A 25,762-nucleotide genomic window follows, 5' to 3' on the forward strand; every position below is an offset into this window, starting at 1 on the left:
CTGGGGAAGCCATGGAGGTGGGGTCTGGAGCACAGTCAGCGTGGAGTGGCCATGGATCTGGGTATCAGGTATGTGCAGGGTTGGGGATGGGGGTGTTGGCCCTGGTCCTGGGGCAGTGTCACAGCAGATCCTTTTTGAAAGGGGCATAGAGCAATGTCTCTCTCTTTGGGTGGGGCCCTCAGTAGTTATGCCAGGAGTGTTGAGGTCCTCAGTGGCAAGAGCTTCTGGTGTCCTCTGCAGAGGAGGCCATTGGGGACTGGTGGCAAGTACCATATGGTTGATGCTGATGGTCTTCAACCTTTGCCTTTGTTCTTGGCCATCTCCAGGTGTCTCAGCTATGCTGATCTCCCCAGTGATAATTTCTGTGTGATTATTCTGTCTTTTGCTCCTCTGCATTGTTGTGGGCTTTTAATTGGACCCTAGAGAAACCCCAGGACTAGTTTATCCATGGAATAGTGTGCAATTATTGGGTGGGGTGGGGGTTTGTGTTCAGGAAGAACAAAGCCCAGTGTCTCCTGCACCATCTTGGTGACATCACTCTGCCCGATTCCCTGTTTTAATAAACCTTTTTAGTTAGTCAAATGATGAGTAGTCCATACCACCTCAAATAAGAGGTTTTCTGTTTTATGTACATGGTAGACATGGTGAAGCGATATGAAAGGTCATCTTTTGTGAATATGGAAAAAAACAGTGACATAGAAAGTTTAAAGAAAGTGGGGTAGGGAGGGATCTGAAATAGCTGTTGATGGAAATAGGTAAGAAAACCAGCTTTGGAAACACGGCAGCCTCATTCAGGTCCTGTGATGCCTGAGGGCGTGTGAATACAGTCCGTTTCCGGAAGGGCGCAGTCTTGCAACCTCTTACCTAGCCTACCAGAGACATATTTGAGGATCCAGGGATAGAGCAAAACTTTTCTTTATTTGGCCTATCGGGCCACTTTTACATTCATACACAGCCAGCCTTAGGTACACTCATTTAGAAGCTCATTCTCTCCCTGGCACCCCGCACCCCATTTCTTTCTCCCCACTCCTCTCTTGGTAGTACCATCCTGAACACACTCCTCTTGTCAGGCCTGGGAAAGGACCGTCCCTGGCTCATTGTGCTGGCAGGTGAGGGTGGATCCACTTGGTTGGTCACCCTTTACAGTTATATAACCCACCCCTCCCCTGCCCCACATAAATTTTCTATTCTCCAAAGTGCAGTATTAATAAGACTAAATCAAACCAAGACAAAACAATCCACTGTTGTTAATATTGAACACGTTTTTTAAGTGTTGAGAGCTCCCCACTGAAGGTGGGGATGGAAAAGATTGAAGCAGGTGAGGAGAGACAAGAACCTCGTGTTGCCTCCCTGGGGCTCACTGGTGTGAGACCACAAATGTATGCAAACCTGGGATTTTCCCAAGTGATATGTGGTAGTCCCGGTGTGGGAGTAGGCTTTTCTGGAGTTGAGTGAGGCCAAAGGATAATAACAAGGGCAGGGATTGGAGAACACTGACAAGGAGTAAGAGAAATGATGGCCTTAGAGGACCAGTCTGGGTATGGAAGGAAGTAAAGACTCTGTGTGGGGGGCGGAGGTGTGGGGATGCATAAGGAGAGGGGATAAACAAAATAAGGAAAAAAAGAGCGGTCTGAGGCATAGTGGTCTTAATGAAGATATAGAACAGGAGGACTTTTTTTTCTACCCTCTGTAACAACAAAAGACAATATATCTGTCGAGTATATCTATAGAGTATATCTCCCCCCACCCCTTTGAGAGGGGGATGGGGTTTTGCACCCCTCCCCCTCAGAGGACATTTGACAACTTTTGACATTTTTGTTGTCACAACCGGGGTTGCTACGGGCATCTAGCAGATATAGGTCAGAGATGCTGCTAAGCATCCCACCATGCACAGGATAGCCTTCCAGAGCGAAGAATTACCCAGCCCTAAATGTCAGTAGCAACGAGATAGAAAACCATGCTCAATCTAGAGTGTCATTATAATCTGAAAAATTAAATGGTGCTCCATGTGGGAACATACCCCAGGATTTTATAAAATGCCTGGCTAGGGAACCCGATTTTCAGCATAGTTCACACTGCTGTGAAGGTGAATGTGAAGGTCTACGAGACCTTCATCTTTTGTGAATATGGAAAAAGGGATGACATCGAAAGTTTAAAGGAATCGGGGTGGGGGGATCTGAAATAGCTGTTGATGTAACTGGGTAAGAAAACCAGCTTTGGGAACACAGAGAGATTTCAAGAATTCCTTGGATAGTGGTGGTTGTGACTGGAGCCTTCAGGCCACCCACCGTGGCCCAGTACCAGATGCCACCTCTACATGCAGACAGCCACCTACAGAGGCCGCCTCGGGCACGGAATCGGCCTCCCCTTGTGGGATGTGGTCTCTCTTGTTCCTGGAGCAGAGAGGCCCTCTTGTTGGGCTTGGAGGCAGCCTCTACTGCTTTCAAATGTCTTCTTTCTATTTATGAGTTTGGGCTGTTTGCATAGCTGGGGAATGCCTACACGATTTTCTCCTTAAAGTACCACAAATATTAGTCAACTTCATAGTTAAACTCTTATCCTGTTATTTTCCCCTTTTACGTGTTATTTATAGGTTGATTATCTAAAGCTAGTGACAAAAGAAACTGGATCTTTTTTAGTTTTGTTTTTCTGAAAATGCTAGCAAATTTTCTTTTTGTGTTCTAAAAATACGCAGACAACTTCTGTGCTCCATCCCGCTATAGAGGGTGGGTCATTTCTGATGGCTCATTAGATGCTGTATTTAGAAAACAAGTCTCTGTGTTCTGCTCCTTGAACGTGGGGAAATTCCATTGTTACCAAGATAACACCATGAGAAGGCTGGACGAGTCTGGTAAGATAGGCCAGCCTAATAGCAGATGAGGAGCAGGGCAATAGTTTCACACCTTAGTGTGTATCCGAATTGCCTGCAGGGCTTGGTAAAATGCAGGCTGCTGGGCCCATTCCCAGAGTTTCTGAATCCGTGGACCCTGGGTGAGGCCCAGAGATTTGTTTCTGACAAGCACCTAGGTGATGCTGATGTGACATACCCTATACTGAGAACCACTGTGGATTTTTATATTCATCTTAATGGGTTCTGTTTCCATGTTAGGTTACATTTAAGAAATCAGCTCTGTACGCCTCAGCACTATATGATACGTTAGTCTGTTAGAGAAGAGCTAGATTTAGTCCTTCTAACAGTATTCCTGTGAACACACATCTTGGAGGGAAAAGCTTTAAGCCTTACACTATTTTGCAAACTTGCATATTCCCAGCAACAACAGTTGCTATGATTTTTAATGACTGATTTTTCTATGATATCTTGAATAGGACCTGTTTAATAAATGCTCACCCAAATTGTATCTATGAAAACACATAAAAATCTAGAGTTACAGTAAGCGTCAAGCTCTAGGTTGTGGGCCTGAGTGGCTGTGTTTCTCATCTGTGTGAGAGACTATTCAATACCCCATTAATAATGACATCCCTTTTGTTTTGTTATTCTTTTTAGTGATTTTGTTTACAGTAATCACAAAAAACAGGACAGTGTTTTAGAATGTCCTTTCTCATGCTCTTGAAATTTTTATTTCTAGTTTGAAGATGTGGTGATATTTTTGAAATAGTTTTGTTTTTTAATCATTAAAAGCTTAGTTTGTGGAGACCAAACCCTACAAAATAAGATGTAGAATAAAGTTGAAAATGCTTTTATCAGAGAACCGACAGCAAGGTAATGCATGGCCCTGTATGTTTATAGGAACCATCAGACACCAGCTTCAATGTTTAAAATGCCTACTGGGCTGGCCGAGGAGCTGTGTGTTTTTTTTCTGTAAAATAAGACACATTTTTCATTTTCACCAATAACTTTATCAATTTAGATAATTTTTGAAGATGTCGGCTATCTCCCACATAGTGGAATGCTGATTGTTCTCAGTTAATGTCTGGATTTGATCACTATCAACTTCAGCTGGCCTACCCAACCATGGAGCATCGTCCAATCAGAAATCTCCAACACGAAACTTCACAAACCACTTTGACACATTCGATCAGTCACAGCACCTTCTCCATACGCTGTACAAATCTTTTCTTTCATTTCAGTTGCATTTTTACCTTTCTTGAAATAATAAAGCATAATATATGCCAAGAAGTTGTGCATTTCCTTTCATCTTCAATATTAAAATGGCTACACAAAAATTCACCAATTTTGATAAGATTTTTCAAATGCACACTGATATGGCAGCTGTCACAATACAAGCTAACAAAATTGCTTCACATGAAGTTAAAGACAACTAAGTGCTGCTAGAGCCACCTTATGGAAAAAACAAATGAACTTTTGGGCCAACCCAATATTTTGTAAAAATCTTATTTCATACTATTTTAATAGGAACAATGAGACAAGGGTTCTGTTGTCAAATCAATATAAGAAATGATGAAGGGTTAAATAATTTATTTCTAGGAGGACTTCTAAGTGAGTTTAATATGCTTATAATCATCATGAATCTGCAGCCATGACTCAATATGATGTTTAGGGAATTCTTATTTTTTAAGTACAGTTGGTATACAACACTATATTAGTTATATTGGTTTCAAGTGTACAATATGGTGATTTGACATTTTTATAACTTACATTGTTATCACCCCACTAACTCTAGTAATCATGAGTCACCATGCAGACCTATCACAAAATATTATTGGCTGTATTTCCCTTCACCTTTCTCACACATACCCCACACCCTTCTCTGGCAGCTGTCCCTTTGGTCTCTGTTTCTAAGAGTCTGGTTTTGTTTTGTTCATTTGTGTTGTTTTTTTAGATTTCACATATAAGTGAAATCATATGTTATTTGTCTTTGACTTCACTTAGTATAATACCTTCTAGGTCCATCTATGTTGTTACAAATATCAAGATTTTATTTTTTTTCTTTATTGCAGCATAATATTCCATTGTGTGTGTGTGTGTGTGTGTGTGTGTGTGTGTGTGTATTATCTCTTCTTTATCCATTCATCTATTGATGGATGCCGAGGTTGCTTCCTTATCTTGGCTATTGTAAATAATGTTTCAGTGAACATAGAGATGCAAGTATCTTTTGGAATTAGTGTTTCCATTTTCTTCAGATAAATACCCAAGAGGGGAATTTCTGGGACATATGGTAGATCTATTTTTAATCTTTTAAGGAATTCCCATACTGTTTTCCATAGTGCTTATACCAAGTTACAGTCTCACCAACAGTGCATAAGGGTTCCCTCTTCTCCACACCCTCACCAGCACTTGTTTGTAGATTTTTTGACAATATCCATTCTGACTGGTGTAAGGTGTATCTCATTGTGGTTTTCATTTGCATTTCCCTGTAATGGAAATACAAATGATTAGTCAAATGATTAGTGATTAATGATTAGTGATTAGTGATTCATATGTCTGTTGGCCATCTGTATGTCCTCTTTGAAGAAATGTCATTTCATGTCCTCTGCCCATTTTTTGGTCAGATTGCTTATTGTTTTGTTATTGTGTGAATTCTTTGTGCATTTTGAATATAAACCCCTTATTGAGTATATCATTTGTGAATATATTCTCCCATTCAGTAGGTTATCTTTTTTATTTTGTTAATGGTTCCTTTTGCCGTGCAGAAGCATTTCAGTTTCTATTTGCTTTTTTGCAAATAGAAGTCCCATTTGCTTATTTTTGCTGGTTTCCCTTGCTTGAGGGGATATATCCAAAAACATATTGCTCTGATGTCGAGTAGTTTACTACCTATGTTTTCTTAAGAGTTGTATGGTTGCAGCCCTTATTGTTAAGTCTAGAATTTACTTAGGTTTATTTTTATACGTGGTTTAAGAGGGAGGTCCAGTTTCATTTTTTTGCATGTGTCTGTCCAATTTTCTAACACTTCTTGTTGAAGAGACTGTTTCTCCAGTGTATATTTTTGCCTCCTTTGTCATAGATTAGGTGACTGTATAAACAAGAATTTATTTTGGGGCTCTCTACTCTGTCCCACTGATCTATGCATCAGTGCCCTACTGCTTCGATTATGATAGCTGTGTAGCACAGTTTGAAATCAGCCAGCATACTTACAACTCTGTTCTTCCTCAAGGTTGTTTTGGCTATCCATGTTCTTCTGTGGTTCCATATAAATTTTAGGATTATTTGTTCTAGTTCAATGAGTATAGAATTTCAGTCATGCAAGATGAAAAATTCTAGAGCTCTATCACACAGCAATGTAAGTATGGTTAACCCTGCTGAAATGTACTCTTAAAATGGTTAAAATAGTGATTTTGTTCATTTCACAATTAAAAAATATTTTAAAAGAGAATTGTTTTGCATTGAGTTGGGGGTGGTTGGGGAAAGGTATAAAAATCTTGGAAGTAAATCAAAGGGTTTCCCAAAATGTGGGGTGAAGAGCACCATTTTGGGCTGCTTTGGTCTTGATTCCGACCCCACGGTTTCTGAGCTGGGAAACAGTCAAGTTATTTAACTCTCTGAATCTCAGTTCTCTTGTGCGTAGAATGGACTAAGAGCAGCATTTGTCTTCAGGGCTATTAGGAAGCTTAAATTAATACACGCAAAAAACTTAGGAAATGTGCCTGCCTTAGTAGGAATTTAATGCAGGCTATATTTTATTCTGATTCCTCAGAAACTGTCAGCCACTCAAGAGAACACACATTGTAGTATTGGATAGATTGCTCCAAGAATAAATGTATTCTACATACAACAAAAGCATAGAATACTAAACACATCAACTCCATTCCTGAAAGGCTGAGTTGCAATGTAATTGTAATTAATTGACTTAAGTGATCTGTTTGTAGCAGAGAAATCTAAAAGTTGAAGAAATGTTGAAAATCAGAAAAAGCCACTACTCATACTATTTTATAGATTTACAAGGAAATAAGCATTTTCTATTATAAAAACATTTCAGAAAATAAGACGAAAGAAGTATAGGGTAGAAAAACTTCCTTCTACCCTCGGGTTCTGTGACTGGCCTAAGAATTAAACTGACATACCACAAATCAACAGCTAAAAAGCATACAAACTTGCTTTTACATGTGTGTACAGTGGAGTCATTGGAAGGAAAACGAAGAATCCCTTAGGCCCCAAAGCTTACATACCTTTTTGCACAAAGAATGAAAAATGGCGGGGTTGTAGCAAGACAAAGGAGCTTGGGCTGGAGGCTGTATAAACTGTTGGACAGTAACTAGGAAATACATGGAAGATCAGGGTTATTTCAGTAGGTCTGTTTGTACAGGTCCATTTCAGCACCAGCTCCCAGTCCCTGTTGATGAGGTTGTTCTCTTCCTGGTATAGGGGTGCACCTCTCTCAAGGGAAATTCCATGCCCTGCTTTTAGGTAAGAAAGGGGAGGGGCAGAGAGCCCTCCCTACATCTGCTGGTTTTCAAGTGCCTTTGGTTCAAAATAATCAATATGCTAAAACAGCATATTTTGGGGAGGTATATTCTGAAGCCTGTAGAAGAAAAGGCGATACACTACCTCATAATGGAAAGGTCAGTATCAAACTATGACATTTAACTAAACAGTTGATACCAGTAAAAGACTAGGCAGCCAGATGAATTCAATACATTAGAAGTCCCTCCTCAACTACCACCATCACTTCCTTTCCCAATAGGCCCCAGAGATGGTAAAAGTAACATTTAAAATCAGTGGGAAAAGAAAGAACTAGTCACTGCATGGCTTTGGGGTAAGTGGTTAATACTTTGGAAAGAGAAAGTAGACTTCCGTGCCATTATGGACCAACACAAACATCCCCTAGATCGAAGCCTTTAGTGTAAAATATGAAGCCATGGCTGCTAGAAGGTGACACACGTGTGTATTTATTTGATTGTGGGCTGGGGAACTTTTTCTTTCTGAGCATAAAAGATAACAAAATTAAGAAAGACAGGTATACTCAACCCCAGAAAAATCAAGTCTGGAAAGAACACTACATAAACTTTCTGTATGGCAACTGGACAATTTTGATCTATAACTACACTTCAAAAACTTCATCCTAACCAAAATAGCAAATATATTTGTGGAAAAGGATGTTAACTGACATATTACCATAACAGTAAAACTTTCCGAACATCCTAAATGTTCCATAAAAGGGGAATATTTAAATAAATCACTGGCTTCGTGTTTTATACCCATTCTGGGCAAATCAAAAAGTGGCAATAGAAGCACATTTAGATATATTAGCAATAACATGGACTTCTTGCAGGGGTAATTTTATATCTTGAAATACTATCTGATGCTTAACCTATATACATGTATTACTTTTATCCTTAAATAATAAAATTGTATAAACAGGATTCTAACCTTAAAAAAATACAACAGAATATAAACGCCTAGAAAAAAATAAAGAAATAACCAAATGTTAATTGTGGTTTTTCACTAGGTGGTGAAGTTATAGGTGATTTTTATTTTCTTCTTAGCACCTGCCCATATTCCTGAAGTTTCAACAAGGAATATAAAGTTGTTATAATCAAAAAACTTAAAATATGCTACCATTAAAATGAAATACAAATCTTTCTACCATAAATATTGGATTTTATTTTACATATACTCTAATATATCCATTTTTTTCCTCCAGAAATGGAATATTTCAGGCACTGTGTTTCTTGACATTTGTTACATCAAACAGAACATTATGGGCTCCTGAATAATTGACCAATCAGCTGGTTTTGTTCTATTGGTCCAGATGTCAGTTCTGGTAGATGGGAAGCCTTTTGGGATATTGCTCACTCAGCTTAGTATTAAATGAGGTTTCCGTGAGTTCTATTAAATTATAAGTTTACATAGTCTAGGCTTCTCATCTTAGTGTCATCCTTTTAAAAATGTATTTTATTACAAATTATTTTAATGTATTTACCCCCAAGGTAAAAACGCAACAGATTTCCCCCTGGAGATGAGTACATGTGGGAAATACTGCCTAATGATCAGCCAAGAACTAGGACTGCCTAAGAAACTGCAAATCAAACACCAGAAACACACAGCTATGCAAGGATTTAAGGCAACTTTTTATTGACTTTTACTGCACACTTACCTTAAGCAATAGACAGGGTTTTTCAGAGTGACGAGGGGCTGGATGTTACACAGAAAAGGTGGCCAAGGTTAAACACGGGTGATATAACTTGCTACTCCTCCCTACCCCCTCCCCAAATAAAATAATCAAAACCAAAAATACTAGAGGCTCACATACCTACACCCACAGTCCTAGGAAATAAATCATCAGCGATGATGAGTTACAAGTTTTCCATCGTCCCTTCTGCATATGTCCCCATTCCTTCCCCTGGCGCTGGACTGCAGGGCACTTGGCCATTTTTGATGCAATTTCCCTTTCCAGGAGGCCTTTAAATCCAGGTTTTGGCATGTGACAGAAGCCTGGCCAATCTGTGTGTTCCAGCCTGTTGATCACAGGAAAGTCCATGTGAACCAAGTTAACCCAGGGCCCACTCAATGGACATACTAGTGTGAATTACTAGGAAATAAAGCTCTCTTTCACTGAGATTGCCAGGTACACGAACAGTTACATGCTGGGAGCTTCTGTGGGTCACTATGGGGAAGAAGGTCCACCAGAGGATTAAACCAGCTTAGGGGAAAGCAAAACTGAGAGGTGGGAAGGGGACGGGGAAGAGGCAGGGAGGGACGAGACAGACTGAGGCATTGATTACATTGGGTTGTGATGTGAGCAGAAAGGAACCCTTATTGAGTTAAGCCACTGATATCTAGAGTTATTACAGCCGTAGGCATACGCTGATGAACACAGCTAAAATTGTCTACCTGAGGTAGTTCAGTGTACCCTCTGCCCAGCAGTTTGAGAACACTACATCGTCTGCCTAGTCTGTTTCTGCTTTACAATGCAGTTAAGGGAGATACTTTTTTGTAGGTTTTTTTAAAGATTTTATTTATTTATTTTAGAGAGGGGAAGGGAAGGAGAAAGAGAGGGAGAGAAACATCAATGTGTGGTTGCCCCTTGAGCTCCCCCAGCTGGGGACCTGGCCCGCAACCCAGGCATGTGCCCTGACTGGGAATTGAACCAGCGGCCCTTTGGTTCACAGGCTGGTGCTCAATCCACTGAGCCACACCATCCAGGGCAGGAGGAATTTTAATATATTAACAAAACTCCAAACTGGTAATTATTATAAAATATAGTTTAATTTCACTTTTTTCATTATTTACCACAAAATTAAAAAAATACCAATATACAGAAGTGTGAGTAAACTGGTGAAAAGCTAAAAATTGTATAAAAGACAAACCTAAGCTCGAACAATGAGCAGTGACACACACACCATACACTCTCAAATGAGTCCAGAAAGCATGTTCCAGGTCAGACGGGTTTTCTTTCTAAGGTCAGCTTTTTACTAGAGCCACGTCTGGGAAGCTCCCCAAACCAAAGTTCTCATGTTAAGTGGGAAGGATCTTCTCTTAACAAGCATTTCTCATAAAACAACTCACACCAGAAAGGCAGAAGGTGTATTGTAGACACAAAGGACATAAGTGCCTCTCCTAGGCCCCATGGAACTTGGGAAAAAGTCACCTAACGAAAGAAAACAAAGCGCTAAAGAAATGGACAAGTGACATCTAGTGGCCACTTGGCAGGGTTTTTTTATGGCTTCTGAGTACTCCAGATGTCAGCCTTGCTCTGCCTGCAATACCCTGCATGGCCAATCTACTTCTCCAATTCCAGAGCCCAACAATGGCCCACTTGAGGGGGGTCGATGCCTCACGAGAGGGGGCTCTGAAACTGGACACCACCCAACATGGTCCGACAACTAGGCAGTGGCTATTTCATTTCCTTGTGCCCCTGACTCAACAGAGACTCCTCAAGGAACATGACTCCTAAATACAGCCTTTCCCCATGGAACACTGTAATTAAATACTGGAACCCCATTCTGTACTTTCCTGTTTTTTTTTCTTAATGGATTTCCAAATTTAGTTACTTCCATAGGGTATCAACATATAGCTCATGTTTCATTTGATGTCAAGCTATCATCCTATAATATATGATCAAATTTTCAAGTTCACCAGTTTTTTAAGCTTTAAATTTGATACATGGAAATGGGTTATTTGTACGAAATCAGGAATAAATACACAACTGCTCTTTAGACCACAGCATTTGGAGGTACATGTCATATTCATGGAATATGACCTTCGGTCTGCTCCAGTAGCAGTCACTTCCTAGGATGCTCTGGAGCAGAGATGCCCGGCAGAAATACAGCGTGTGCCACATATGCAGTTTTAAATTTCCTAGCAGCCACATTAGAGAAGTCCAAAGCAAAAACTTAATGTTTGTTTTATTCAATATATCCGATATTATTTGAACATGGAATCAATAAAAGTGCTAATATAGTTTATTCCTTTTCTATATGGTGTTTGAAAGATGGTATGAAGTTTATATTGACAGCACTTCTCATTTGAATTGGCTGCATTTAAAGTGCCCAGTGGCCACAGGCAGCCAGTGGCCATGGCACAGGACAGCACAGCCCTACAGCCTGACCCCAAAGCTCCAGCCCTATGGATCAGAGTCACAGAATCAGAACTAGAAGTAAACTCAGAGACTGAACCTTCTGTTGCAAATGTGGAAACCGAGGTCCAGAGAGCTTTGAGTGACTTGCTTGTCATCACACAGCTCAGTTTAGGCTGAGTGGGCTCTTCTGATTCCAGGCACTCCCCCCACCCCACTACGTGACTGTGGGTAATTCTTTGGGTGACAAAAAAAGGAAAGAACACTAGAGTATTCTTTTTATGATGCTTTCATTCAGTGTGTAGATATTTTTAACCAAGATGTGAGAAGTTAATAGGTAGGAGAAAAAATAGTATTGAGTAAGCCATAAAAATACCTGCCGCTCCTAACAGCAATCAGATGCAAACACAACACATTTTGAAGAACACATTAAACCTGAGAGAGCTATACAGCATCATACAGTGTGTGGGGCGGATTCTGGGTCCAGGGCAGGAAGATCTACAAAACACTATGAGTGGGTTACTGAAGGATCAGAGCACTGAAATGGCTGTCAACCAGTCTGTGGAACTGCCCCTCTGGCGAAGAGAGAAAATGGCTACTGTGCAAGGCAGCAGCAGCTGGCCTCTGGAAACTCTGCCTCTCGGATCCTTGCGTCACAAAGGTCTGTCCCCTCTGCTTTCAAGGCCATCTAGGCATAATGACCTACCATGGGACCACTGGCTTAGGTCAATTCTGCAGGCCAAGCATCCCCGAAAGTGCTTCACACCCTGAAAGTGTTAAGCTTGTAGGCAGGCCCCTCTACTGCACTTAGAGAACAGATGTGATTGTTCATGTTTCCTTAGGCTCTACCATCATGCTTAGGCTGCGGCACACCAGCCTCCCCTGTCCTGAAGGGTTTCTTTGGCTTGTCCTAAACCTGGATGTCTCATGTCATCCCATGTCAGAACCAGGAGTGGTGCCAGCCCTCTGACATTGCTGGAACATCGTGTCGGCTTCAGAGGACAATGTGCCAATACACCCTTGCCCACAGAGCTACTGAAAACATCACACGAGATGGGAACTTCTCCTTTGGTTATTACCTGTTGGCTTGTTTGCCATTAACACACCTGATGAAAGTGCAATCTAGTACTTGCAGCCTAAAGAAATATGCAAGATCAAAAATGCTTTGCTGTGGTGAGAGGCTCTGGGGACAATCAGCTGGAAAGGTATAGAACCTTCTAGAGGAAGAACTGGATTTGAACCTCACATCTGAGCCTCAAGGTTCCCTCACCAGTTTCCTGAGCTACCTTACTTTCATTTGTGGGGCACAAAAGAGAATATATGGGAATGTACTTGGTAAACTAGAAAGAGCTATTAACATAAGGTGTTATGGAAATGTGATCTTCAAAATGGTAGCCATACATATGGTGCTCTAAATGCTCTTAATTCCTGCACTCAGTTTGAGACACCTCTGGATTAATTACTGGTTAAATGCTCTCCAAATTTTTTAATTGCAGCTAGAGAATGGTTTAAAATTTTTTCTCATTGCCTCATATTTCTAATGTGTTTCCCATATATATATATATATATATAACAGCCTTGGGTTATAGGCAATAGTAACTGTAATTGCCCAATGATTTATAAATATAAGGCCATAATATAAATATAAGGCCATGACTAGTTCTTGAGCCAGTTAGTTAATTATTTAACCAGTGAGACCACTGCTTTCCCAAATGTGTAAAGAGAAACTGGTTTAGACACGTTCGTTGAACACTAAAAAATATGAATTTAATTGTGTCTTTACACAAAACATTTAATCTGCCTGGGCCTGTTTCTTCCTCTAAGATAATTGGTTACTCTGTACCATTTCAACATAGCCTATTCTATCTGTAAGGAGTCTTGGGTGGTTATATTAAGAGTAAATCTTACATATGCAACAGTTAATCACTGACATCCAGGGCCCCAAATCTTTCCTTTTCCGTAAGCAAAGTTGAAAGCCTCTCAACTTTTCTGAGTTTTAAACAGAAATCATCTCATTTAAAATCCATCTCCGAGTGCTCAGCTGGACAGAAGCATCCTGGCTCTGTGCTTGCCCAAGTCTGCAAAGACCGAACACAGTATTCCCTGTGACCACGACTATAAATGTCACTGTCACTTTAAGGAAACACACAAGAAGTGGAAATGTTTCAAATTACACAAATCTATTGTGAGTCAATTCTAAATGTATCTTAGGCACAAGGAAAATGCCAACATATTAAATTCCCCAAACTCAAAAAAACTGCATCAAAAAATAAAACAAGATACACGGAATGCTGTTGGTTAGAAAGACTTTAGCAAAAATAGCAACTAGCAGGTTTAAAGCCAGTCCACTGAATAAAGGGGTCTGTCAGCAACTCTGGGCAGTTCTGTTTGAAGGAAAATGTCACATTTCCACAGGCTCCTGTGAGAGTAGGTACAAGTCTATAAAAATTGGTGGACCCTTAATAATAAAGGATAAAAACAGTATCAATATAGTACAGAAGAATATACAGGGTTTTGTTTTTGTTTTTTGTTTTGTAAAAGAAATGCTGCAAAACTGTTCTCATTTTTGGAGTTAAAAATCAAATGCTAAATTGTCCAGCGGATGTCACTGAAGTCCTCGGGGTCCCCCAGACCCCCCTCTGCTTCTAAGTAATTCATGAAGGCAGCTATGGCTGTGTCATCGTTGTCACAGAAGGCATCAAAATCCAGCTGGGCACCATCACCTACAGAATTAGAATACAGGCCCATATAAGTACATTTGAAGGTTCAAAATGATGATCCTCAGAAAGGCAAAGCACGGCTAGAATACCATACAATGCATTTTTGAGGGCAAACTATGTATCTTAAAATGCAAACACTGGATAAATTTGTAACAGTCTGCTGTCAGATAAATTGCACTTAACTCACTTCATATACATAAATGAGCTAGTCTGAGTTTTCTAATAGCAAAGAACAGCCTGAGAAGGTACAGACTCCCAGACAGTTGGAAAACAGAGGCTGGGGTTTGGTGTGCGTGGGTGCGTGGGTGTGTGTGTGTAGAGCCCGGAGGGAGAAATTTAACTACAATCTGTTTTGTATACAAACAAACTATTTGTTTAACTCAAAAATGAGAAGGCTGTGACAAAGGTTTCTAAAACCTTAGTATTCTTATCAAAGGGAAGTAACCAGATTTTTACTGAAAAAAGGGATCTAAGGTGGGACTATGGAAATGAGATTTTAGTTAGAGATAAAGAAGTTCTAGAAATTAAGGGTTAAAAATATAGCTACAGATGAACCCAAGTTTTCTAGATATCTTTCAAAGCACAATAGAACTTGAAGTGATTAATAAGTGGTTTTGTGTACAGCTAATACCCAGATTCCTTCAAGTTCTTTGATTCTTTTTTACATAAATTTCAGTAAATAAATGTTAGTTACAGGGGGTATAAAACTGTCATTTCAATTTACTTGATGTGAACTTTGTATAAACATAGTTAAAATGAATGATTACATCTTAAACTTTTTATCATTGGTACCCTTTAAAAATTCTTGGATTCCTGAGAATGGACACTGTTTCCTAGACAGAAATACCTTAGTTCGATTTAAATTGTACTAACGAGCAATACTCATAACTGATTCAGCTGATAACTGAACTTTCAGTGACAGGCCCATTAAGTAACGCAAGTGTATGATTATTGTGTTTAGGATTTTGAATGGGAAAGTCTTAGTTTTAAACTTGTTTGCTTCTCTAGAAATCTCCTATGCCTGAAAACACAGGGGGATTAAGAAGGAGTTTTTGGAAAAACGATGTGGTGGGCAGTAGCCAACAAAAACTTACCTAGGAGGGGTTCCTGGGGAGCAACAACGCTGTGGTTTTGCCTTGTAGCTTCCAGCTTCCCTATTTCAGGAGGACTTAGTGGAATCAACTCCTTACTTGACACCTGAAAGGACAACAATAAGTAGTAAGTCAATAAGAAGTAAGTCTCCTACGTGAATGAAATGCTTCTTAGCAGTCACCAGACCCAGGCCTGCTGGCAGCGCTGCCCCTCCCAGCACCAACATGGCCAGCTCGCATGTACTGCGTGCTCTGCTTGAGCACTCCACATGTGTTATCTCATTTTGTCTTAACATTGTTTTGAGGCCCTGGCTGGTGTAGCTCAGTGGATTGAGCACAGGCCTGTGAACCAAAGAGTCGCTGGTTCAATTCCCAGTCAGGGCACATGCTTGGGTTGCAGGCCAGGTCCCCAGCTGAGGGAGCTCAAGAGGCAACCACACATTGATGGTTCTCTCCCTCTCTTTCTCATTCCCTTCCTCTCTATCTAAAAATAAATAAAATCTTAAAAAAAAAAAAAAGCTGTGAGCTAGCTGTATTACAGGTCAGGAGCCTAAGGTCTCAAGAGGCTAATATCTTGCCCAAAGTGTTAGAGCTGTAATTTTAACCCATCGTCCTGACTCCAAGCCCACACTCTTCATAACCATGGTTGACTGTGCATACTATGAGGAAAAGTTTTAGGTGATGAAGGGAAAGTTCCTGACCATAATGCTCTGAGTCAGTTACTTCAGTTTTTAAAAAAGATGGCAAAACTATATTCCATATGCAACTACAGTGGAAAATACGGCTTTGGAGTGGAAAATGGATTAAACCAAAGGCTTTTCCCCAAAAGTTATCATATTGTTACACAGTTACAAGCCAAACAATCTAACATTCAATGTAGTGCATCCAAATAGGAAGTTGTTTATCCTAAGTTGAAGTGCTTTATGTATAGAATGTCTATATAACAAACACTACTTGGAAATTTTTGTTACAATAACTTAACCGCTTTTTCTAACATAAAGCCCGGCACAAATGAGTATCCAACAAACATTTGCTAAATGTGTAAGTAAAATTTAAATATACTAACCCAAAAGACAAAATATTTTATGTCAAGATACATTTGCAAGTTCCCTTTTGTGCCTGGCCATATTTAATTTCTCTTTTCTATTATATTCTTATACCACTTTGTTTATAGACCTGTTTTAGAGCTTTGTGCTGTCTGGGCTACATTAGAATTATATTGTATGTGAGTCTTCCAGATATCACTACATTTAGTCACTGTTGTATAGGTACCAATGCAGTTCAAATAACCAATAGTTGTCCACTTGAATTGAATAGTGTGTGATACTTGTCTTGTAGCTTACATTCAACTTTTTTACTGGCCATCAATGCAGTGCACATTCAACCCACTAACCTGGAATAACAACAGTAATAACTGCTCCCCTTCAGGGAGCACATGCTGTGCATCAGGCACTGTTAAGCTTTTGTTTGTTTTCACAGCGAGTCGCTACATTCATACACCATTCCAAGAGACTGGTGTTTATGCCTCTATGATTAATTATTCCTGCTTTACAGATGAGGAAACCAAGGCACCAAGAGTTAAAATAGCAAGGCCGGGTTAAGCACTAGTAAGTGTCTGAGCCTCATCTTGGACCCGGGTAGGGTGGTTCCAGCACCTTCACTCTTAACCACCATTCTCCACGGCCTGTTAAAGACCACAGACAGCTAAAAAACAGTTCATTTGTTTGCTTATAGGATGGCTTCTTTTCTCAGGGGAAATGATCAACAAGGAGCAAATTTTTTTGTTCACTTACTTCATGAATATTATCACTTATGATCGTACTTACATTCCTGCAGTTGACAGTGTGAATGTCGTTCATTAAATCTGTTGGGCTGGAACCACTGCGGGATGAAGAAGACTGTAACCTTTAAACAGTGACACATAAGACAGTTTCTCTACTTATATTGTTAGAAAGAAACATTCTCTGAATACATCCTGATCCAGTAAAAATGCAGTGGAGTATAACAGGAGACTGAGTACCAGGGCAGTTTTCACAATAGGTCAGCTCATTAGGTGCAGACTCACTCTGACTACAGAGAGCTGAAAAGCACTCGGGAGGACACAGAAACGTGAAACTCTGAGGAGTATGTAAACCGTGTTACTTATCTTCATATAGCACCTGGTGATGTATTACAATAACATATAACACACTTAGTTTAAAACAAGCATTCACATCAAGAATTGGTTCCTTATCAAGATAACAAATAGCAGAACTGAAGGTAAAGATTTCCTAACATTCTGCAAACTTTAAGTAGAAAATGTCATATTTTAACTGTGACAGGTCATCCTCAGGGACAAAAATCAATGAGACACATAATGACAAACATACCCTTCAATCACTAATTGCTTCATAAGACTTAAACATGTAAAACTGACAGTATCACATAATATATTATTAAATGCTCAATTATGTGAAACGCATAATGGCATAAACATAACCTTGTCTTCATGTATTCTCGAGATGACAGTTGGCAACAGAGGGAGAAATTAATACAGAAATGGAATGAATTAGGTCAGAAAACAGAAGGACAGATCAGCAGCCTGCCTGGGGGATTTTTCACCGGAAAGTCAATGTAAATATAAATGTGAAATCAGCTATTTAAGCTCTCCACCACTCGACTTCACCTTAAACTCCCCACTGCTCTCAGCAACCTGACTCCTCTCTCAGTCCAGTCTCCCGAGTGTTCTCCGCTTTCTCCCGTCCACCTCCATACACTGGCGGAAGTGCCTCCACATACACATGCCTTTCCCACTGCACCCTGGCCGTTTGACGGTACCTAGCTGTCAATGTTTGGCTCACTTTCCACTCCTCTTAAAATGCTCTTCCAGCATATATGTTCAAATGGTTTTCAGCAAGGTACCAAGAAAAGGCAGTTTTTTCAACAAACGGTGCTGGGAAAACTGGATATTCACTTGCAGAAGAGGGAAATTTGGCTATTACCTTATACCGTATATAAAAATTAACTCAAAATGGATCAAAGAGCTAAATATAAGACTCAAAACTATAAAACTCTCAGCAGAAAACATGAAGAAAAGGCTTCATGACATTGTATTTGGCAAAGATTTCATGGGTATGATACCAAAAGTGCATGTAACAAAAGAAGAGAGATAGTCAAATTTACTGAAATTGAAACCTTCTGTGCGTCAAAGGGCACTATCACCAAATTGTATAGATAAGGGGTTAATTTCTAGAATAAAGAACTCTACAACTCAGCAATAACAAGAAAAAACCCAATGAAAAATGGGCAAAGGACCTAAGTAGACATTTCTCCAAAAAAGATATACAAATGGCCAATAAGTACATGAAAAGATTCACAACATCACTAATCATTATGGCAATCAAACCAAAATCACAATGAGATGCCACTTCAAACCCATTTGGATGATTGTTATAAAAAAAGAAAAAACACAGAAAATAACAATCAATGGTGAGAAACTGCAACCCTTGTGCGAAATGGTGATATGGGAAACATAGTAGCAGGCCCTAAAAAAAGTTACATAGAATTACCATATAATCTAGCAATTCCGCTTCTGGATATATACCCCAAAGAACTTAAAGCAGGGACCAGAACGTACATTCGTATACCTACAATCACAGCTTCATTATTCACAACAGCCTCAAGGTGGAAGCAACCCAGGTATCCATCGAGACATCACAAATGTCTTATAGTGATTTTTTCACATTAAACTTTTTAATTTAAAAACTTAAAAATTCAAACTGTACAAAAAGAAAATAAAGGCAAAAATTTCTTCTTTTCTACATCTCCAATCCCTCAATCCCTAGCCCCAAACATAGGAGGTAACAAATACTGAAAAGTCTGAACAAAATACCTGCATTGTTATATATTATATCATGCAGGTATTTGTATAAGTTCCTTCTCTGCAATTCCAAAATCCTAAACACCTTGAAAACTGAAAGATTCTCCATATTTCATTTAACAGCAAAATCTGAATTGATCTGAACTCAGTAAAACCTAACTAGTATGAGGCTTACTTATTTTTTTTATCCCACTCTGTCCTACTCACTATAAGTATTTACAAAACCTCACTCCAAAAATATATTTTTCAGCTTTATTATGGAAAGTGTCCTTCAAACAGACATAAAAGTAGATAATATAGTGAAACCTCATAACACCCACCAAACAGCTTCAATAGTTATTCTTTCCCAATCTTATTTAAGGCACATACCCCAAACTCTCACCTCCCCTCAACTAGACATTTTACCATTTCGTCTGTGAATGCTTCATCAGGGAAATGATTTAATTGCTTGTAGAGTCCTGCCCCTGGTGCTCTCTGGGGGTATTACACATAACTCTCTAAAAAACTGAATTCCAAAATACTCTTTCTAAAATCTAGAGAAATTCTGAGTTCAAAACCTACTTCATTTCAAGAGTTTCACATGGGCAATTATGGGCCTGCATACACACACACACACACACACACACACACTCACCTCCCCACACACCTTTGTTTCTTACACAAGTGGTTTATATACACACTATTCTTTTGTTCTGTTTCTGTTCTATTAACTTTAAACATCTTTCCATATTAACATAAATAGAGCTACCTAATTTTTAACAGTGGCAGAGTACTCCATTGTATGAATATGCCATAACGAGTTATGGCTGTGATAAATATTTAAATATTAAAAGCACTACTGTAAAAAAATACATCAGTGAATAGTCTCATTCACAGATCTTCACACATCTGAATAAGACTCTGCTCCTGGGGTAGAACTGGGGAGTATGGGGTTACATAAACTTAACATTTTTGATAGATATAGTCAAACTGTTTCTATAGCAGCTGGACTAATTTATATTCCAGCAAACAATTTAAGAGTGACTGTTTTCTCACATTCTCACCAATATTGATTATCAATCTTTCAAATCTCTGACAACCTCTAAATGAAAATAGGTGTCTCATTTAGTTTGCACATGTTTTTAACTGTGAGTGGCATTGCAAAATTCTTAGTTTCTTGGCCATTCATATTTTTTTCTGTTCTTGTCCATGGTCCAGCTTTATTATTAAAATATTTTTTAAAATTTGCTAACAACTTTATTGTTTATACTACATACAGCTTAATACAGATTAAGATTATACAGTTTTATAAAGTTTATTATATAGTTTAATAACTTTATTCCTTATACTATAAAACTTCACATATTAAGATAATTAGTCCATTTTATCACATGAAATACATACATTTTTCTGAAGTTTATAATTTATCTTTCAACTTTGTTATAATAGTTATAGTTGTGCTTAAATTTTGAGCTTTCATATAATTTATCAATTTTTTCCTTAATGAATTCTGGATGTTACATGATGACTCTTTTTTAATATATACATTTTTAATTTTTTACTGATTTTTAGAGAGAGGAAGGGAGAGAGAGACAGAGAGGCAGACACATCCATTTGTTGTTCCATTGACTGATACATTCATTGGTTGCTTCTTCTTGCATGTGCCCTGACTGGAGATCGAACCCACAACCTTGGTGTATTGGGACAACACTCTAACCTAGCAGTCCCCAGTCTTTTTAGTGCCAGGGACTGGTTTTGTGGAAGACAATCTTCCCATTGACCGGGCAGGGATGGGTTCGGGATGATACAAGCACGTTACATTCAAGTTCACCTCCTGCTGTGCGGCCCCTCCCTAACAGGCCTTGGACAGAAGCCCAGAAGGTGGGGACCCTGCTCTAACCCGCTGAGCTAACCAGCCAGGCCATGTGGTGATTCGTGTGTGACTTTCCAAACTAAGATTATAAAAATCTGTACCTGTGTTCTTGAAGTAGTTTTATAGGTTTATTTTGAATTCTTTCATTTATTTGGAATTTATTTTAGTATAAAGAATAAAAATGGGGTCTCAATTTATTTTTTTTCAAATGGTTTTAGAAATACTAGAATGCTCTTAACAAAATTAATCCATTTTACCCTTACTGACTTAAAATGCCACTTTTACCACATAATAAATTTCCACATATGTTTGAGTCTTTTTCTGAAATCTATTCTTTTTCATTAATCTATTTGTTCATTGTACCAAAATATTTTAGTGACTGTAGCTTTATAATATAATATCTGAGTTTTATTCTCAATCTAATTTTGTGTTTTAGAATTTTCCTGAATATCTTTTAATGGTTACGATCATTTGTTGGATTCTAAAACACAAATGCATGATGGTATTTTGACTGGATTCACACTGAATTCATAGGTTACTTCAAGGAACACTGACATCCTCATAATACTGAGACTTCCCATTAAAAAACAACTTCTATCTGGCAAGTTATTCAAGTCATCTTTGACCACCTTTGTAGCATTTTAAAGTTTTTTTCATACAGTTCTAGATACTCCTTGTAAAATCTATATTTAAATACCTTTTTGTCTGTTTTGTTTCTACCATAAAGGGGATCTTCTCTTCCATCATATTGTTGAAGTGGTTACTGTTTGCATATAGGAAACTTACTGATTTTTGAATACTGGTTTTTAAAGTATAATAATTTTACTTGTAATATTTGCAAAAATAAAACACTACCTTTGTAAGTCCAGAACTTCATTTGCAATATCTGTTCCAATACTGCCAGCACCAAGCACTGTTCCAGTACACATTCCAGGCACACTGATACAGGACCTTCTGGAGGATTCTAAACAACAAAAGGAAAAAGTCAATTGAGGACTTTAAAAAGTATGTAACTGTGGTTGATATATTTCTTTCAAATATTTCTATCTTTAAAAGAAATAGGCTAGCTATATCTGAAAATGTTAGAAACACTAATGCTTTTTTTACAAACATAATTCATGATGGTTTAAGATGTTTATTCCAGAGTGTATATGAATCAAATGAGTAGAAAGTTACTGAGGGTACAACCATGACCCGTAATCCTTGAATATAGTGTTGATTTAAATATCAACACTAAAGCCAGAGCAATACTACTTTATTTTACATATTTCCTAATATTTTTATTTATGCAAGTGATACATCAGGTAAGTCCTCTGGTGAAAAACTGACACAGACAAGCAAAAACTCCCCCTTGGCACCTTTCATTAATGTGTCCGACAGACACTTTATTGAGTACCACAAAGTACAAAACTATGCTAGCCGCTGGGGACAGTGGATGGAGAAAACACCGTTCCTGCTCTTAAGGAACTTAGTCTGCGGTGAGCCAGCTGAGTGCACAACTAATTGCAACACAATGTCAGATTATAACAGAAGTGTGACCACAGTTCTGTGGGTAACCCACACACAAGTCTTTTCAATTTCACCTTGAAAATGTTACCTTTCCAAGACAGAAAAAGATGGTAGCAATAATAATAGTCTTGGTAATAAGTTTCCATCATCTAAAACTAAGCTTACCTTCAAATGACTGAGCACTGCAAGGAAGTGATGGGGCTGCTTCTCCAGTCTCACTGTGTCCCCTAGAATTTAGAAACACCAGGAGTGACTTCTTGTTTAAAGAAGAAGGAAATTATTAAAGTAACTATATTAAGCTCTGTATATTTCATTTGTTATTTCTTGACCCATTTGTTTTATATACATATATTATTAATGTCACCATGAGAGACCAAGGTATTAAAGAGCTAAGTACCAAATGCCCTATTACCCTATAAAGTATATATTGTCATAGTTACAAACTCTCAGTTTATATACTAATGATAAGAAGGCAAGGGTTATTGGAACGGGTAACCAGATACTGCTGGAGGTACTAAGTCTGGGGGCATTTTGAAAAAGCTAAATATTGTAGATAAGGAAATAGGTTTGAGGTAACATTGTAGCAATTTCAAAAAACTTAAAAGACTAATATTGGGTTGGCCAAAATGTTCATTTAGTCTTTTCCGTATAATGGCTCTAGTAGCACTTACTGGTCCTTCAACTTCATTCAAAACAATTTTGTTAGATTGTATTGTGACAGCTGTCATATCAGTGTGCATTTAAAAAAACTTCTCAAAACTGGTGAATTTTTGTGTAGCCATTTTAATATTGAAGATGGAAGAAGATAAGCAGTATTTTTAACATATTATTCTTCATTATTTTAAGAAAGATAAAAATGCTACTGAAGTGCAAAAACAGATTTGTGCAGTGTGTGGAGAAGGTGCTGTGACTAACTAAATGTGCCAAAGTGGTTTGCCAAGTTTCTTGGTACTGTTGACATTTTGGCCAAATAACTCTTTGCTGTGGGGCTGTCATATGCATTGGAAGATGTTTAGCAGCACCCGCGGCCTCTACCCACTAGACGCCATCAGCAGAAGATAGCCAACATACTCAAAATATCCAAAGCAATAAAGTTATTGGTAGAAATGAAAAACATGTCTTTTATTTTACAGAAAAGACTAAACGGACTTTTGACCAACCCAATATTTATAACAGAGCTATGCTAGCATGTTGAACAAACGAGGAAGAGTTGGCTCTTCCTTCAGGCTGACAGCCACAGACCAGGACTTGGCAAGCAGTGCTTGGGCTGGACTCTTGCTCGTCCCTCAGCCAAGTTCTCCTGCATATCACACATGGTACCCAAGGCTTTGGAAATGTGCATGCAAAACTGATGTGGAAGACAAAACAATGTCTTGCAAAGATATACAGTTTAAAGCCACATCCACATCACTCACTGATGGGACAAGACAAAGCCTAGGAAGGAAATGCTTGAATAAAACATTCACTATCACATTATATACTAAGCAAAAGGAATAGATTTTAAAAGAGCAAATGTTTAGCTTAATTCTGAGAACTAATGCAAATAGACAGTGAATGAATTGCTCAACACATATCTCAAGTTGCAATGTAAAGACAGAGGACCAGACAGTGTAATCATGGTTTAACAAGATGAGAAGAGGGAAGCAGAGATATTTATTTGAAATTGATAGAAGGTCTTACCACACAAGGAATTACTTACAAAACTAAAGTGTTGACAGACACAATGTATTCCAGTTCTTTGGTCCAAGGATTTGTGAAACTAAACCATTGGCTTTTTAAAGTTACAAAAGAGCCATCTTTCACTCTGAATTTGTATGAATCTGTAAATATTTTCTCTTTACTCTGTAGAACTTAACAAAAAAAATAATAATCAGTGTAATGGTCTACCACTAGATAAATCAAACTTATGAGGTTTTTTTTTTAATTTTATTTATTTCTTTTAGAGAGGGAAGGGAGGGGGGAGAGAGAGAGAGAGAGAGAGAGAGAGAGAGAGAGAGAGAGAGAGAGAGAGAGAGAGAGAGAGAGAAACATCAGTGTGCGGTTGCTGGGGGTTATGGCCTGCAACCCTGGAATGTACCCTGGCTGGGAATCGAACCTGGGACACTTTTGGTTCCCAGTCTGCGCTCAATCCACTGAGCTATGCCAGCCAGGGCAAACTTATGAGGTTTAATTCAAGTTTTGGACTTCACAGAAATGAGAATTGGAGTGGAAGCTGTAGTTCAAAAGTACTGAAACCTTGCCCCACTCAATGCTTACCTGCTTTGTGCTTGTCAGTCAAATTACTATGGTCATCTTGATGAAAATATTCATAACACGAAGTTCCCAAAAGTTCCTGAGGCAGATATCCTAAAATTGCTGTTGCCCTGGTTATAAAATTAAAAATAAACTTCAGAAATGGCGAACAAACTCCCTTCGAGAATACTTCAGATCCATCCATACGTGGTCAGGTTGTAGGGAAGTGGACTAAGGGATGAGCAACCCAGGTGCCTCCCTGGGCTCCCTTTGGCTGCCCCAGACCTGGCTGGATCTGCGGATCAGAACGGACACCCACCCAATCCAGAGCATGCCTGTTCTACCATCCGCCAATAAAACTGTGGCCAGAGACCATGCCCAGTTTCTGCACCACTGGCTAAGAAATATTCCAAGTTGACATTTTGGCTTGAATGAATTTGCTGATATATCCATAACGTTATTTCACATAGATTTTATTTCCTGTTCTAAAGCCTTAAAAGACTAGGTCCAGCAGTGCTAAACCACATTTTAATAGCCTTAAGCATCCCATTGCGTTCTGACCATTAAGGAGTATAACTGTTACCTTTGGTCCACATAGACAAATTTTCCGTTCACTGCAAAACGCGTTATAAATTCAGTTGGTTTCACTTTAATCTCCCCACGGCTCTGTGGGACGATATGTGGATGTAATCTCCCAATGGCAACAAGGCAGGTGAAATTACTGTCTTTCTTATTGTCCCTTTCTTCTTCCATTCCAACGATACTCGGGGGCCAGCTTCTCAAGTAACCAGTGCAGTGGATAGTACAGAATTTTCTGTGATCTATTTCAAAAATTTTTTTAAAAGAGCATTTGTCAATGTCATCTCCATAAAACTAGAAATAGAGATAAAATAGCATTTAAATCATTATGAATAAATTCCTAAATTTCTTATATTGACATTTATAATAGTTATATAATAACTGTGCTAGGAAATATTCTCTCAGTATGCAAAAATATGAAAGGGGAATAGTATTCCATTGAAAAAAATCATCAATTGTGTTTAACAACTTTATTCTTAATG

At 38.7% G+C, this 25,762-nt stretch overlaps 1 protein-coding gene across 2 annotated transcripts in view; it reads right to left on the reverse strand.

Moving 5' to 3' along the window:
* Nucleotides 1-13,928: 13,928 nt before the first annotated feature.
* ARNTL2 (aryl hydrocarbon receptor nuclear translocator like 2) overlaps nucleotides 13,929-25,762 on the reverse strand; it is a 55,969-nt gene continuing 44,135 nt past the window's right edge. Inside the window, exons 8-15 of one of the 2 annotated variants that reach the window (XM_045830010.1) lie at nucleotides 25,285-25,522; nucleotides 24,726-24,832; nucleotides 24,169-24,319; nucleotides 22,635-22,696; nucleotides 21,816-21,924; nucleotides 17,076-17,130; nucleotides 15,253-15,355; nucleotides 13,929-14,161 (exon numbers count right to left, since the gene is read on the reverse strand). In XM_045830010.1, coding sequence (XP_045685966.1) covers nucleotides 14,025-14,161; nucleotides 15,253-15,355; nucleotides 17,076-17,130; nucleotides 21,816-21,924; nucleotides 22,635-22,696; nucleotides 24,169-24,319; nucleotides 24,726-24,832; nucleotides 25,285-25,522 — 962 coding nt within the window. In that variant the 3' untranslated portion in view covers nucleotides 13,929-14,024. Of the gene's footprint in view, nucleotides 14,162-15,252; nucleotides 15,356-17,075; nucleotides 17,155-21,815; nucleotides 21,925-22,634; nucleotides 22,697-24,168; nucleotides 24,320-24,725; nucleotides 24,833-25,284; nucleotides 25,523-25,762 lie in introns of both variants that reach the window. The other variant, XM_045830009.1, reaches the window with a different exon arrangement.

Source organism: Phyllostomus hastatus, unplaced genomic scaffold (assembly GCF_019186645.2).
Source record: "Phyllostomus hastatus isolate PE091 unplaced genomic scaffold, TTU_PhHast_1.1 phas_scaffold_93, whole genome shotgun sequence".
Classification (NCBI taxonomy): domain Eukaryota; kingdom Metazoa; phylum Chordata; class Mammalia; order Chiroptera; family Phyllostomidae; genus Phyllostomus; species Phyllostomus hastatus.